Source organism: Musca domestica, unplaced genomic scaffold (assembly GCF_030504385.1).
Source record: "Musca domestica strain aabys unplaced genomic scaffold, Musca_domestica.polishedcontigs.V.1.1 33, whole genome shotgun sequence".
In the NCBI taxonomy this organism is placed as follows: Eukaryota; Metazoa; Arthropoda; class Insecta; order Diptera; family Muscidae; genus Musca; species Musca domestica.
The window spans coordinates 4,662,749-4,679,360 of record NW_026712312.1 but is presented as its reverse complement, the minus strand read 5'-3'; the positions used below and the strand labels follow the sequence as shown (position 1 = coordinate 4,679,360).

Below are 16,612 nucleotides of genomic sequence, written 5' to 3'. Positions count from 1 at the left end.
CTCTGAAACTTGGTAAAACCAGGTAAATTTTTAGTCGCTTGTGTTTTAAACTTGTAAACTTATTGACATGTCCCGCCCTAATTAGCAACTAGGAATTTCTTTGGCGCTTAAAACCGACAACCACAAAATATTTGCCAATGGAATTTCAAATTAGAGTAGATTTATCCCATGAGTTCCATAACGCCTTACATGAATTACCAAAAAAAAAAATAGAATATAAAATTATGACAGATTTTTAACCACATATTTGCACGAAAACATTTATAAAATGATAGACAATTAAATACATACAATTATGCTCTGTTCCAAAATCGGCAGTAATCTACCATTTCTGTAATTTATTTTTCGTTATCATATCGTAAAGGGAAAATCGGTTATCGTAGTAATCATTTTTAAATTATTGCAGTTGTATTATATTATTTGTATTTTTTTTTAAGTTTCCTTTAGATTAGGTCATATTTTCCCACATGCCGGTAAACACCCAATATCAGCCAAATAAATAATGACTCTGCTCATGCATTGGAAGTACAGAAATGCAAACAGAATTCAAACTTAAAACATTCATTCACAAAATGGTGTTTCCAATTTATGTGAAAGTCATAACGAGGCGCCGTAGATTTGCCAATAGGGAGTTTTTAAATGTGTTGGAAAATGTCTTCATCTTTGATTTGGGTTTTAACATCGAAGAAATTCCATGACACGATTAGGGGCGCGACCGGCAAAACAGGAAATAAATTGTCTGGATATACCTAGAGGAAGTTAAGAATATTTTCCTTAAACGACTTAACCAAGTTTCAGGTAAAGAAAATACCAATATCAATATTTTGAAATTCTTATTGAAAATCCAAAACAATTAAACGGAAAAAATAATCCCGAAATTTCAAACGGCAATGGGATATTTCGAATGTGGGAAATTGCATTACGGCGGAGGAATTTCACGAGTGACTTTGGAAAACTTATTTGTACATTTGTACAAAATATGGAAGGTAATACGAAACAAATTTTATAAATTCGTATGAAGAAAACGACTTCCACGCTGAGTCGGAAATATTTAATTTGTATATCTATCGTAATTTTCCGAAAATTTGAACTTGGATTTAAAAAAAAAAAAAATAATAATGAAAGTATTTAAATTTCTATGAACGTAAGAATTTTAAAAAATTGAGCAAAATGCAAGAGAACGATTATCATGGTAATTCACAATAATTTTCTATTTTTTTAGTATTTATTTACAAAACAAAATAAATAAAATATTCATAAATTATCATTATATAAATACGGTACAAAAGCATTTTGGTGAGTTTTCAGAAAAAAGTTATTCGTGATGGAATTCAAGCGTGACAGTGTGATCTCTTTACATTTAGCTGGAAAACCACAAGTGGCTATCGTTAGAGCACTCCAGCATTTAAATGTGAATAAATCTTGGTACTGATAGCGTAGCCCGACGTCAAGGAAGTGGGCGTGGACGGACGAAAACAGCAACATCAGCAGAAATGGTTCGAAAAGTAAAGAAACGACTTGATCGAAACTCGCGTCCCAGTGGCCGAAAAATGGTTCGTGAGCTGAACATATCGCAATATTCCATTCGGCTAATATTGAAAAATTAGCTCGGTGTAAAGCCATAGAAATTCCAAAAAATGTAAGAACTTACACCGCAACAGGAAGAAAATAGACTCAAGAGCTAAAGAGTTGCTTCGCTCGGCCGAAAGTGGTGAACTGCCGAATTTGGTTTTCTCCGCTTCAATGAGAAAACATTCGTTTTCCAGCAGTTTGTAAACAAACAAAATGGTCGTGTTTACTTGCCAAAGAGGTCAGCTAAAAATGTGCACCTTCGGTTGGCCACCAGAACTCAAGCGCCGGCCATGGTGATGGCGTGGGTCGCCATAACAGCCGATGGTCCCTCTCCGCTAGTATTGTGTCGATCACCTCTAGCAAGCGCTTCGCCAGGAATGGGCTAAAATACCGAAGAGCAACATTCGGGCAGCGTGTGACGGTTTCATTGGCCGTTTGAAGGCCATAATTCTTGCCAAAGGTGACCAATTCGAACAAATCTATACTTATTCTGAAATTTGATGCTATTTCAGTCATTTTTTGCTTTCATTCAATTAAATTTAAAAAATGTACAAATTATGGCGTTTGCCTTTGTTGCAGTTTTTTATCTTACCTTACAATTTTTTTTTCTTCAAAATTAAATTATAATGTCGTCTGCAAAACTCAATTTTCCCTCAAAATACATATTGGATTAACGTTAATGTTTCGACTTTTCAAAAGGATTTCCCTTGCCAATGAACCGAAATATTCCACAAAACTTAGTAAAAACCAGTTAAATTTTTATTCGCGTGTGTGTTATTTTCGTGTTGTCCCGCCCTCATTAGAAACTAGGAATCCGTTTGCTGTTAAAACCGACATCAGCAAAATATTTTCCATTGGAATTTTGCCCTACGATGAATTACCCCCACCCTAAAATACCAAATGTATGTTATCAATGGGAGCAGAGGGGTATTTACTTATTCCCCATTGCATTATAAATTCCTCTGAAAATGTGTAATTGGAAAATTGTAAATGTTCGAAATTTTCCTAAAGATTAATCCTCGTTTCCCCATATGGGGAAAACGTGTAATCAAATTGGAATTTGTCATATGTATCATAAATACCAATATCAAGCCACATAACACACATTAACATCTAGGTAGATGAAGGCTACTGGCTCATGCATCGGGACATTCATTCATAGAATGGAGTTTCCACTTTATGTGATAGTCATAACGAGGCGCCAGTGACATAGTCACTTAAGCCGGATTTTTTAGATATTTTGGAAAAATATTTATTTAATTTGGGTTTTAAGAGCAACACGACACGCTTAGGGCGTGATGTGTAAAACCGGAAACGGATAACCATTCCAAAAATAAATTACCTGAATTTTACTTTAGGAAGTTTTCATTATTTTCCACACGTGACTGAACCAAGATTCAGGTAAATGAAATGCTGATGTCAATATTTTTGAAATTCTTATTGAAAATCCAAAACATTCGAACGGAAAAATAACTCGCAAATTTGAAATCTGTGATGGGATATTTTAAATATGGGAATTTAGCAATTACGAGTATGGAATTTCGAATAGAGTTCGGAAAATCGCCTAAAAGCCGTACATTTGTACAAAATATGGAGTGTCTCTGCAAAAACAGCATATGCTGAGAATTATAAAAAAAATCTACAAACTGACAGGCTTAATCAAATTTTTTCTTGTTATTTTTTTACAAAAAGTGAGAACGGGAAGGTCATTTTTTTACTTGTGGGAATTTTGGAGATTTTTTTTGTATGAACTCTTTTGTCAAAACTACATTCCAACAGTGGATTCCATATCAAATATCAGAATTCCAGCTCTATCCTAAGACCCAATCCCAAATGCACTTTCTAAACATATGTCCAAAAACACTTCCTTTTCTCCACCCTAGGCACCAACAGTGCCAAATTTCAGAATTCCACCTCTACCCCAATATCCAACGGCAGCTCCTTCTCTCAACCACAGACACCAACAGTGACATCCATATCAAATTTCATGTCTTCTGTTCTATCCCTTAACCAAATACGAAAATAGTACTATTTTTTACTTTTCGTACAATGTGTACTATTTCTAAAACCATTTCATATCCATAGACAGCAAACAGTGTCTTCAATATCAGATTTGCAGATTCCAGCCCTTCTCTTCACCCAACACCAAATTTAGTACCATTTAATACTTTTCGTACCAAAATTTAAATTGTACCAAGTTTAGTACCACTTTGTAGAAATAAGTACGAGTTTCCAAAGCTTCCTGTATACCCCAATCCTACACTCTGACAGTAATCTTTTTTCCAATTTTCAGGACACCAGCTCTATTGGTTCAGCCAAATCCAAATTTTGTACCATTTAGTACACTTGAGTACAAATTTTCATAACGACCTACATCACTCTGTCCTAAAATGCAATAGTAATCTTGTTTCTAATAATCAGAATTCCTGCTCTATTGGTTCACCCAAGTTGTGTACCATTTAGTACACATTAGTTCGAACTTCCAAAACTACCTACATTCCTCAGTCTTAGAATGCAATAGTAATCTTATTTCTACATTTCAGAATACCAGCTCTCTATTGGTTTATCCAAATTCAAATTGTACCAAATTTAGTACCATTTAGTACACTTAAGTAGAAACATAACTACTTTTATCATGCAGTCCAATAGAAATCTTACTTCCAAATTTCAGGACACCATCTCCAATGGTTCACCCAAAATTTAAACTGTACCATATTTAGTACCATTTAGTACACATACGTACAAATGTCAAAAACTACATTCATTTCTCAGTTCCAGAATGCAATAGTGATCTTATTTCGAAATTCCAGCTCTGTCGGTTCACTCAAATCGAAATTGTACGAAATTTAGTACCATTTAGTACTTTTCGTGCACATAAGTATAAATATCGAAAACTTCCTCCATATTCCAATACTACATTCCGGCAGTAATGTTAATTTCAAATTTCACGATTCCTGTTCCATCCGTTCCTTTAAATTCAAAATGTACAAGATTTAGTACCGCTTAGTACTTTGCGTATTAGTAGGTACACACTCCCAAAATTACGTTCTTACATCGACCCTACTCCTCAACCTTGATTCCCATTCCAAATTTCAAGTTTCTAACTCCAACCGTTTACATGATACGATATGGTACTATATAGTACATTTTAAAAATTTTTGTACACTTATAGTGCGAATAACTTACTACTATACTTTTCGAACCGTCCTAGTACGAATTTTCACAAACCCAGCCTTATCTGACCTCTTCGGACCGAGTTTAATTTGTGCTAGATTTGAAGAAAACAAAAGTTTTATTTTCCTTTTTTATATTAAGTCCATTAGGAGAAACCATGATCAACGAGTCATTATCATAAAATGTTCAATATTTATACCGACGCAGTTAAAAATGCATGCTTATTCAATTCAATGTACGGAAATTCTTATGGAAGTTCTCAAAAATTCATTGATAGAATGGAGTTTCCATTTTAAATTGGTCTTTCTAGAGTGGCGCCAGGGAAATTCGCTCACTTAAACCCATGCTTTTCCTTGTGGTTTACCATTAAGGATTTTTTGTGGAATGTTGAAATTCCTTCATTGTCTTGGGTTTTATTTGTCACGGAATTCCATGTCACCAAATAAGGCGTGATGACATACAAGACCGGAAAATAATAAATATTTCACAATTGGATCAAAAAAATTACCTGGATTTTACTATCGGAAGTTATGGATATTTTCCCTCCGAAATTTAAGTCGTTGTCAGGTAAACGAAATGCCGATGTCAATATTTAAAAATTCTTATTGAAAATCCAAAACATTGGAACGGGAAAAAATAAATCCTAAATATCTCATTTGTGGTGGCATATTTTGATTGTGGAAATTTTCAATAACGAGTATGGAATTTTATTCGTGACTAAGGAAAACTCCTTCAAAGTTATACATTTTTTTCCAAATATGGAAAACAGACAGTTAGCTTGGGGGGAATTTTGAGCAAAAACTAAACAATAAGAAAACTATTTTAATAAAAAAATATGAAATATTAAAATGATTTTTTTGGGTTGTCTAAACTTAAATTACACCTTCAATTTCATCCATATATCCAATTGTTGACATACTGGTCTGTTTTTGTATGACAAATACGAAGGAAAAAATAATTCCAAATGTCTTTTTCAAATTTTAAATTAATTTCAAAATTATTAATTTAAAAAAATATAAACTCAATTGTAATAGTGTATTTCATTTACATTTATTCTCGTATTGCTGTACTGAAACCGGCCTTAAATCCTCCTCTTCTAAAAGTATTCATCATATCTGCAATTTTTGAGCTTATTTTTTAAGAAATTTCTCGTGGAGAAATAAAAACAATTTTTTTCTAGCTTTCCCAAATAGATTTGATATTTCCTTTGGTAATCCATACACAACAAAGGGTTTATCCCCACAAAATCTTAATCTTAATTACTGTTCCACACAACTTCCACTGGTGTTGTGGAAACTTACCACCCAAGGGCGTGGGAAACTCTTCGAAAACTACCTGGAATTAAATTTCCTTTTATAAATTTCCCTTGACCACAATTATGAGAATTTTATGACCCACAAACCAAAACAAAGTTTCCGTAGTTCTTATCAAATTATTCCCCTTGTACCAAACTTACTTCTCCTCTTATTGGAAAATATTGACATCAAAGGGTGTTGCTACCTGGTAGGTATAAATACCAGAACATATCTCACTGTTGGCATCATTCAACAAACAACACTCAAGTAATTAACAACAAAGAAGCAGAAGAGAACATTTCAGAAAAATGGTTAACACAAACATTATCATCGTCACTGTTTTCTTGCTGGAGATCTGCCAAGCATCCCTGTTGCAGCAACTGAATTACATGGCTGCACAACGTATCTACACCACCACCAACAACATCGTTTACACCCAAAGACAAACTTCTTTCTCTCTGGACAACATCATGAGTTCGAGTATAGAAAAGGCTATGGAAAATTGCCAGCGATCCTTCAAATGGGAACATTGGAACTGTCCCACATCAGATTTCATTTTGAGACGTGCTGCCAAATCATCGGAATTGGATCGAGAAGGTGCCTACGTGGAGGCAATTGCAACGGCAGCCATTATTTACACCACCGCCAAGAACTGCTCAAATGGCATGATTGCTGGATGTGCTCCCTGCTCTGATAGCCCCTACACATCTCAGTGTTCCGATAATCCCCAGGCAGCGGAGAAACTTCTGAGAAGACACATTGACGTCAACTTCCCAAACGAGTTCTATGGCAAGATTTTCACGCACAACTACAAAGCCATCCTCAATCTGTTGGAAAAATCTCTCACCCAGCAATGTGTTTGCACCGCAATGGCTCCCAGTGGTAAATGCTCCCAGCAAGTGTGTCGACAAATCTTGAAACCCTTCGAAGAGATTGCCGACGACATTCGTCAGATGTACGACGAAGGTATTTTGTTGGAGAACACAATTATCAACTCTCGTATTTTGTGGGACAACATTCCCCTGGATGTCTTGGTCTTTATGCGGGATTCCCCCAACTACTGCGAACTGGATGCTGTGCCACAATGGAATGGTATGGTCGGACGTCAGTGTGGAGCTGGAACGAACAATGGCGATCTATCGGAGGAAGATCAAGAGAGATGTAACCATCTTTGCCGGGAGTGCGGTTATAGCGTTGAGCAGAAGAAAGTCTTAACCGAAACCCGCTGCAATTGCAAACTGACATGGGACTTTAAGCTGCAATGTGACTTGTGTAAAATTGCTGAGCAGCATCATTTCTGTTACTAACCACTGGCGTTGAGTTTTTGTTCTCATAAATTGACAAATAACTCGCTGGACGAGAGAGACCTCTCAATGATGTAAATATCACATATTATTTATAAGGTTATATAATAAGATATAATTATTAATGTATATAAAATAAATAAAATATAATTTATTTAAATCTAATAAGTTCTGCATTTGTTAATATTACCTTAAAAAGGAAATTTCTGAATGGGTAGAAATAGCTATAGATTTTGTGAAGAAATATACTATTGCAAAGAGAAAAATATCGACTACATCCTCTATAATATACACAGGGTGGCGCAAAAGTAATCCTCCAATCAGAAAATGATATACATTTTACGATTGGCCCCCAATGTTAGTTCTGTTTTGACAATTTTGTTTTACTGGTGAAACAATGCGATGTTTAACCGCCCGCCACGAAGATGCTGAAAGGCGTGGCACGCGCGGCAGTATCCGTTTTGCTATTGCTGTTATAGCCGAGGATATCATGGAAGCGTCGTCGACATCGACCAGACGACGAACAACGAATTTTGGTACAAAATTCGAATTTGTCTATGTACAAAGTCGAAGGAATAATGCTTAAATTCTGAAATTTGATATTGGGATCTTTGTTGGTATCTGGAATTGATTATGAAAGTGAAAATTCACAAAAAGTGTTATCCCTTGTAGAATGCGAAGAGAACATCCGATTTGGCGTAAATAATTAATATTTCATTAAATTTAGCTTTTTAAATCTCAATATTTCTGTCACGTCAATTTAAATTATTATATTTTCCCCGATATTTCCGAAAAATTAAAATTTCCAAATAGTTTTCCGAGGTTTATATTAAAATTCCATACGGTTAATTAAATTTCCCACATCCAAAATATCCCACTACATTTTAAATAGTTGGAAATTATTTTTTTTTTAATGTTTTGGATTTTCAATAAGAATTTCTAAATGTTGACATTTCGTTTACCTGAAACATGAGTGAGTCTTGGCTGGAAAATATGCTAAGCTTCCTACGGTAAAATCCATGTACTTTATTCGAATAAATACTCTTTTCCGATTTTGCATGTCACGCCCTAACTCTATCATGGAATTCCATTGATGTTAATTCCCATATTAAAGAAGGAATAATTTTCCAAAATATTATGAAAAATCCGCATTATTATTCTACACACTGCAGACGACTTAAGTTTTATCAATGAATTCTTGAAAATTTAAATTCGCATTTCAATACTGTAAGTATCCCAATGCACGAGTATGATATCATCTTGAAGATTTCATGAAATTTCAAAATGTCTAATTTAATATACATTTTTCCTAAGTGGGGAAAATTTAAAAATCCTTAGAAATAAAGACATATTTCCCTACAGGAGAACTGATATTAAATAAGGAATTTTTAAATTTCATAAAATTTTCATTTAAAATCTAGGTATATGTTATGCTCGTGCATTTGGTTATTTAAAGTATTGAAATACGAATTTAAAATTTCAAGAATTCATTGATAAAACTTAAGCTGAGCTCATTGTATGGAATACCAAAGCATAATATTTTGGAAAATTATTCTTTCTTTGATTTAGATTTTAACGTCAATGGAATTCCACGCCACGATTAAGGGCGTGATATGCAAAACCGGAAAGGAGTAAATTTCCCGAAGCATTAAAATAAATTACCTGAAATTTACTATAGGAAGTTAAGAGCTGTTTCCACCCATCACTTAAGCAAGTTTCAGGTAGATAAAATGCTAATGTCAATATTTAGGAATTCTTATTGAAAATCCAAAACATTCAAAACGAAAAATAAATCCCAAATATTTAAAATGTAGTGGGATATTTCGAAAGTGGGAAATTAAATTAACAGTATGGATTTCCAACATAACCTCGAAAACTGTTCATTTTTTCGGAAATATGGGAAAATCGGATTTTCCCTTTGTATTCTACAATTTTTTTTCAAATTGTGTAATGTACTCAAAATCGGTACAGGGTGAGATGAAAAAATTTCAACCAACTTCAGACTGCTGTCATTTCTAAGCAACTCGTCCGACAGCTGTTAAAATTATTCCAGTGCTCATTATATTGTTTACAAGCGTTCAAAAGAATTTTGGTGAGAATTTCCCAGAAAAGAAGAAAAGTTATTGGTGATGAAATTCAAGCATGATAGTGTGATTTTTTATATTTGGCTGGAAAACCAAAAGTGGCTATGGTACGAGACACAAAAGATTAATTCACATACATAAATGTGATTATTTTATGTCTCGTACCATCGTTCGTTACTGTGATACTGGTAGCGTAGCCCGACGTCAAGGAAGTGGACGGAAGAAAACAGCAACTTCAGCAGAAATGGTTCGAAAAGTAAAGAAGCGACTTGATCGAAACCCGTGTCACACTGGCCGAAAAGTGGCTCGTAAGCTGAACATATCGCAATATTCCATTCGCAAATATTGAAAAATGAGCTCGGGGTAGTGCAAGAACTTACACCGCAACTGAAAGAAAATAGACCTCAAAAGAGCTAAAGAATTGCCTCGCTTGGCCGAAAGTGGTGAACCGCCGAATTTGGTTTTCTCCGTCTCCGATGAGAAAACATTCGTTGTCCAGCAGTTTGTAAACAAACAAAATGATCGTGTTTACTTGATAAAGAGGTCAGCTAAAAATGTGCACCTTCGGTTGGCCACCAGAACTCAAGCACCGGTCATGGTGTTTGCGTGGGTCGCCAATGGTCGCTCTTCGCTCGTATTAATCGACCGTGGCATTAGAATAAATGCCGAATATTATCGCGAAAATATTCTGAAGGGTGTATAAAAGTCTTGAGCACACAAGGATTTTGGCCGCAGACCTTGGACATTCCAACAGAACTCGGCACCATCGCACTCAGCACGCGCCACCCAAGAATGATTACAAACTGAGGTTCCTCGATTCATTTCACGTGTAGTGTATGCCGTTGCACCGTCCTGTTGGAACCACATGTTTTCCAATTCCAACTCATCAAGTTGCGGCAAAAAGAAGTCCTTGATCATTGCTTTGTAGCGCTCATCATTCACACTAACCGTTTGGCCCGCATCGTCTTCGAAGAAAAATGATCCGATGACTCATCAAGCATAAAAACATGAAGACCGTCGACTGATACCCATTTGCGTGGCACGTCGTCTGGTCGATGTCGACGACGCTTCCATGATATCCTCGGCTATAACAGCAATATTTTTTGCAGTACGCCTCTTTAGTTGTGCAACTCTCTTGGAGGCGAGCGGCTAAACATCGCAGTGTTTCACCAGTAGGCGTTGGACGGCCAGGAAATCTACAACGAAATTGACGTGTGCTAAAGTCACCGTCCGATTATTGGTCAATGAGTAGTCATCAATATTCCGCGTTCTGCAGCAGTGTAGCGTAACATTGTTTATTAATATGATGTAACATTGTTTATTTATTAATATGAACTGATATTAGGGGCCAATCGTAAAATTTATATGATTTTCTGATAGGAGGATTATTTTTGCGCCACCCTGTATATATATAGTAAAGGAAGTAGTCGATATTTTTCTCGAACTAAAGTCTGGTGAGAGTTATAAGAGGTAGTTGGCCAAATCAATATCTTAAAATTTTTTTCAATCCTTAATGAGTCCGAATTTTTTGCAATAGTATATTTCCCCACAAAATGTATTTCTACTCATTCAAAAAACCCTTTTTAAAGTTAATATTAACAAAGGCAGAACTTATTAAATTTAAATTAATTATATTTTATTTATTTATATTCATTAATAATTACATTTTCTTACATAACCTAATAAATAAATATGTGATATTTACATCATTGAGAGGTCTCTCTCGTCCAGCGAGTTATTTGTCAATTTATGAGAACAAAAACTCTACGCCAGTGGTTAGTAACAGAAATGATGCTGTTCGGCAATTTTACACGAGTCACATTGCAGCTTAAAGTCCCATGTCAGTTTGCAATTGCAGCGGGTTTCGGTTAAGACTTTCTTCTGCTCAACACTGTAACCGCATTCCCGGCAAAGATGGTTACATCTCTCTTGATCCTCCTCCGATAGATCGCCATTGTTCGTTCCAGCTGCACACTGACGTCCAACCATACCATTCCATTGTGGCACTGCATCCAGTTCGCAGTAGTTGGGGGAATCCCGCATAAAGACCAAGACATCCAGAGGAATGTTGTCCCACAAGATACGAGAGTTGATAATTGTGTTCTCCAACAAAATACCTTCGTCGTACATCTGACGAATGTCGTCGGCAATCTCTTCGAAGGGTTTCAAAACTTGTCGACACACTTGCTGGGAGCATTTACCACTGGGAGTCATTGCGGTGCAGACACATTGCTTGGTGAGAGATTTTTCCAACAGATTGATGATGGCTCTGTAATTGTGTGTGAAAATCTTGCCATAGAACTCATTTGGGAAGTTGACGTCAATGTGTCTTCTCAGTAGTATCTCTGCTGCCTGGGGATTATCGGAACACTGCGATGTGTAGGGGCTATCAGAGCAGGGACCACATCCTGCAATCATGCCACTTGAGCAGTTCTTGGCTGTGGTATAAATAATGGCTGCCGTTGCAATTGCCTCCACGTAGGCACCTTCTCGATCCAATTCCGATGATTTGGCAGCACGTCTCAAAATGAAATCTGATGTGGGACAGTTCCATCGTTCCCATTTGAAGGATCGCTGGCAATTTTCAATGGCCATTTCCATACTAGAACTCATGATGTTGTCCAGCGAGAAAGAAGTTTGTCTTTGGGTGTAAACGATGTTGTTGGTGGTGGTGTAAATACGTTGTGCCGTCATGTAATTCAGTTGCTGCAGCAGGGATGCTTGACAGATCTCCAGCAGGAAAACAGTGACGACGCTGATATTTGTGTTAACCATTTTTCTGAAATTTTCTCTTCTGCTTCTTTGTTGTTAATTACTTGAGTGTTGTTTGTTGAATGATGCCAGCAGTGAGATGTGTTCTCTTATTTATACCTACCAGGTATCAACACCCTTTGATGTGGAGATTTTCCAATAAGAAGAGGAGTAAGTTTGGTAAAAGGGGAATAATTTGATAAGACCTGCGGAAACTTTGTTTTGGTTTGTGGGTCATAAAACTCTCATAATTGTGGTCAAAGGGAAATTTATAAAAGGAAATTTAATTCCAGGTAGTTTTCGAAGAGTTTCCCACGCCCTTGGGTGGTACATTCCACAACACTATTGGAAGTTGTGTGGGAAAGTAATTTAGATTAAGATTTTGTGGGGATAAACCCTTTGTTGTGTATGGATTACCAAAGGAAATATGAAATTAATTAGGGAAAGCTAGAAACATTTTGTTTTAATTTCTCCACGAAAAATTTCCTAAAAATTGCAGATATGATGAATAATTTTAGAGGAGGACGATTTAAGGCCGTTTTCAGTACAGCGATACGAGAATAAATGCAAATGTAACACACTATTAAAAATGAGTTGATATTTTTTAATTAATATTTTTGAAATAAATTTAAAATTTGAAAATCACATTTGGAAATATTTTTTCTTTCGCATTTGTCGTACAAAAACCAAGAATTGGATATATGGATGAAATCGAAGGTGTAATTTAAGTTCAGACAAGTCAAAAAAATCATTTTAATACTTCATCTTTTTTATTTAAATAATTCTCATATTGTTTAGTTTTTCGCCTAAAATTCTCCTTAGTTAACAGAATATTTCCCGTATTTTTTAAAAATGTAAAACTTTGAAGGAGTTTTCCTTAGTCACAAATAAAATTCCATACTCGTTATTGAAAATTTCCGCAATCAAAATATCCCATCACAAATGCGATATTTAGGATTTATTTTTCCCCGTTCCAATGTTTTGGATTTTCAATAAGAATTTCTAAATATTGACATCGGCATTTCGTTTACCTGATAACGACTTAAATTTCGGAGGGAAAATATCCATTACTTCCGATAGTAAAATCCAGGTAATTTATGATCCAATGGTGAAATATTTATTATTTTCCGGTCTTGTATGTCATCACGCCTTACTTGGTGACATGGAATTCCGTCACAAATAAAACCCAAGACAATGAAGGAATTTCAACATTCTACAAAAAATCCTTAATGGTAAACCACAAGGAAAAGCATGGGTTTAAGTGAGCGAATTTCCCTGGCGCCGCTCCAGAAAGACCAACTTAAGATGGAAACCCCATTTTATCAATGAATTGTTTAGAACTTCCATTAGAATTTCCGTACATTGAATATTCCAATGTATAAGCATGCATATTTAACTGCGTCGATATAAATATTGAAAATTTGAAGATAATGCCTCGTTTTGGCATCATGGTTTCTCCAAATGGAGAACTGTGACTTAATATTTGAGGTTATTTTTATAACCTCAAATATAAAATAGGAAAATAAAACTTTGGTTTGCTTCAAATCTAGCACAAATCAAATTTGATCCGAAGAGGTCAGATAAGGCTGGGTTTTTGAAAATTCGTACTAGGACGGTGCGGAAAGTACCAAAAGTTATTTATTATGATATCCTTTGTATTTGGTGAACCAGTACAGCTAGAATTCCTATATTTGGAATAAGTGTGACTGATAGAGTGTGTGATAGTTGTCCTAAAGTGTTATTCGCACTATAAGTGTACAAAAAGTACTAAAATGTACTATATGTACTACCATTTCATGTAAGCGGTTGGAGTTAGAAACTTGAAATTTGGAATGGGAATCAGGGTTGAGAAGTAGGGTCGATGTAAGAAAATAATTTTGGGAGTTTGTACCCATTAATACGTAAAGTACTAAACGGTACTAAGTTTCGTACATTTTGAATTTAAAGGAACGGATGGACAAGGAATCGTGAAATTTGAAATTAACATTACTGCCGGAATATAGTATTGGAATATGGAGGAAGTTTTCGATATTTATACTTAAGTGTACGAAAAGTACTAAATGTTACTAAATTTCGTACAATTTCGATTTGGGTGAAACGATAAAGCTGGATTTTTCAAATTTCGAAATAAGATCACTATTGCATTCTAGGACTGAGAAATGAAGGTAGTTTTGGACATTTGTACGTATGTGTACTAAATGGTACTAAATATGGTACAATTTCAATTTTGGGAGAACCATTGGAGATGGTGTCCTGAAATTTGGAAGTAAGATTTCTTTCGGACTGCATGATATAGGTAGTTATGTTTGTACTAAATTGTACTAAATGGTACTAAATTTGGTACAATTTGAATTTGGATAAACCAATAGGGCTGGTATTCTGAAATGTAGAAATAAAATTTCTATTGCATTCTAAGACTAAGGAATGTGGGTAGTTTTGGAAGTTCGAAACCATCTGTACTAAATGGTACACAATTTGGGCGAACCGATAGAGCAGGAATTTTGGCATTTAGAAACAAGATTACTATTGTATTCTAGGACTGAATATCAAAACCTAGACCTAAATGACTCATTTTTATGCCCTCAGCCATATGGCTAGAGAGGGTATATATCATTTGATACGACCAAAACGTGCCTCATCGAAATCACCCAGGTCTCTTTGGACCAAATCCGTTTCAGGATATTTGGAGTCGATTTAGCGATGTCCGTTCGTCTGTGGAAATCAATCTAGTTTCCGAACGAAAGGAAGTAGATTTATAAAATTTTACTCAAATGCATATTATGTTTGCAGGACTTTTGATATTGAAAATGGACCATGTAGGTCCACGTTTTGGTATAACCCCCACATAACGGTACCTCTCGATATTCGGTATTTTGATGATTTTAGCGACATTTTTCACCGGAATTGTTTCAAATTTGTAGTTTGAAGTTCGTAATGGATAGTACAACCTATGACAGAAAATTGTCTGTGCAGATTCACGTTCTGGTATAGCTCCCATATAATGGTATCTCCCGATATTCGGTATTAGGATGATTTTAGCTACATTATTCACAGGCATTATTTCAAATTTGATATTTGAAGTTCGTAATGGATACCACAGCCTATGACAGAAAATTGTCTGTGCAGGTCCACATCTTCGTATAGCCCCCATGTCGCGGTACCTCCTGATATTCGGTATTTTGATGATTTTAGAGACATCATTCACCGGAAATGTCTCAGATTTGGTATTTGAAGTTCGTAATGGATACTACAGCCTAAGACAGAAAATGAGCCATGTAGATCCACGTGTTCGTATAGCCCCCATATAATGGTACCTCACGATTTTCGGCATTTTGATGATTTTAGCTACATTAATCACCGGAATTGTTTCAAAATTTGGTATTTGAAGTTCGCAATGGAAACTACAGCTTAAGATAGAAAATTGTCTGTGCAGGTTCACGTTTTGGTATAGCTCCCACATAATGGTACCTGCTGATATTCGGTATTTTGATGACTTTAGCGACATTATTCACCGGAATTGTTTCAAATTTGGTATTTGAAGTTCGTAATGAATACTACAGCCTATGACAGAAAATTGTCTATGCAGGTTCACGCCTTCGTATAGCCCCAATATTACGGCACCTCCCGATATTCGGTATTTTGATGATTTTAGCGACATTAGTCACCGGAATTGTTTAAAATTTGGTTTTTGAAGTTCGTAATGGATACTACAGCCTATGACAGAAAATTGTCTGTGCAGGTCCATGTCTTCGTATAGCCCCCATATAATAGTATCTCCCCCTATATTCGGTATTTTGATGATTTTAGCGACATTATTCACCGGAATTGTTTCATATTTGGTTTTTGAAGTCCGTAATGAATACTACAGCCTAAGACTAAAAATTGTCTGTGCAGGTCCACGTTTCGGTATAGCACATATAAAATTACCTCCCGATTTTCGGTATTTTGATGATTTTAGCTACATTCACCGATTTTTTTTCAAGTTTCGAATTTGAATATTGTTATGGCTTATACCAAAAGTTGCCTATGCAGGTCCATGTAGTCGTATAGACCCTAATATAATGGCTCCATTCGGTACCTTTTAAGATTTTAACGGATTTAAATGTTTTGAAAATTCCTTATGGTGGAGGGTTTTTAATTGCCACTTCTTTAATGTTAGTTGTTAGACTTATCGCATCAATCTCTTAAACTATGGGTTTTCGAAAATTTTTAAAAAATTCAATTATTTAAAAAAATCAAATTTTATTAATCTCCAATTCACAACTAATGAACAATTTACTATCGAAAAAACTATTTAATTCCAATCTAGCCGTCATTTATGAATTAACTACCCGAATACTATGTGGTAAGACCACTAGTCTATGTTTGATCAGTGATTGTAAGTCTTTTAGGCGTTTACCTGCTGATATTGGCCCTTACTAATAGTAATCCG

The 16,612-nt window shown here is 35.4% G+C and overlaps 2 protein-coding genes across 2 annotated transcripts; one reads left to right on the top strand and one right to left on the bottom strand.

Annotated features, from left to right (window-relative positions):
• Positions 1 to 6,349: 6,349 nt before the first annotated feature.
• On the top strand, positions 6,350 to 7,348 carry LOC101899797 (wnt inhibitor of Dorsal protein-like). Its single transcript, XM_005182077.2, has one exon. It carries the CDS (start codon positions 6,350 to 6,352, stop codon positions 7,346 to 7,348), a length of 999 nt encoding a protein of 332 aa, XP_005182134.2.
• Positions 7,349 to 11,205: 3,857 nt separating this feature from the next.
• LOC101899630 (wnt inhibitor of Dorsal protein-like) lies at positions 11,206 to 12,204 on the bottom strand. The gene has a single exon (XM_005182076.2). The coding sequence runs from the start codon at positions 12,202 to 12,204 to the stop codon at positions 11,206 to 11,208; it is 999 nt and encodes a 332-aa protein (XP_005182133.2).
• Between the last annotated feature and the right edge of the window lie 4,408 nt (positions 12,205 to 16,612).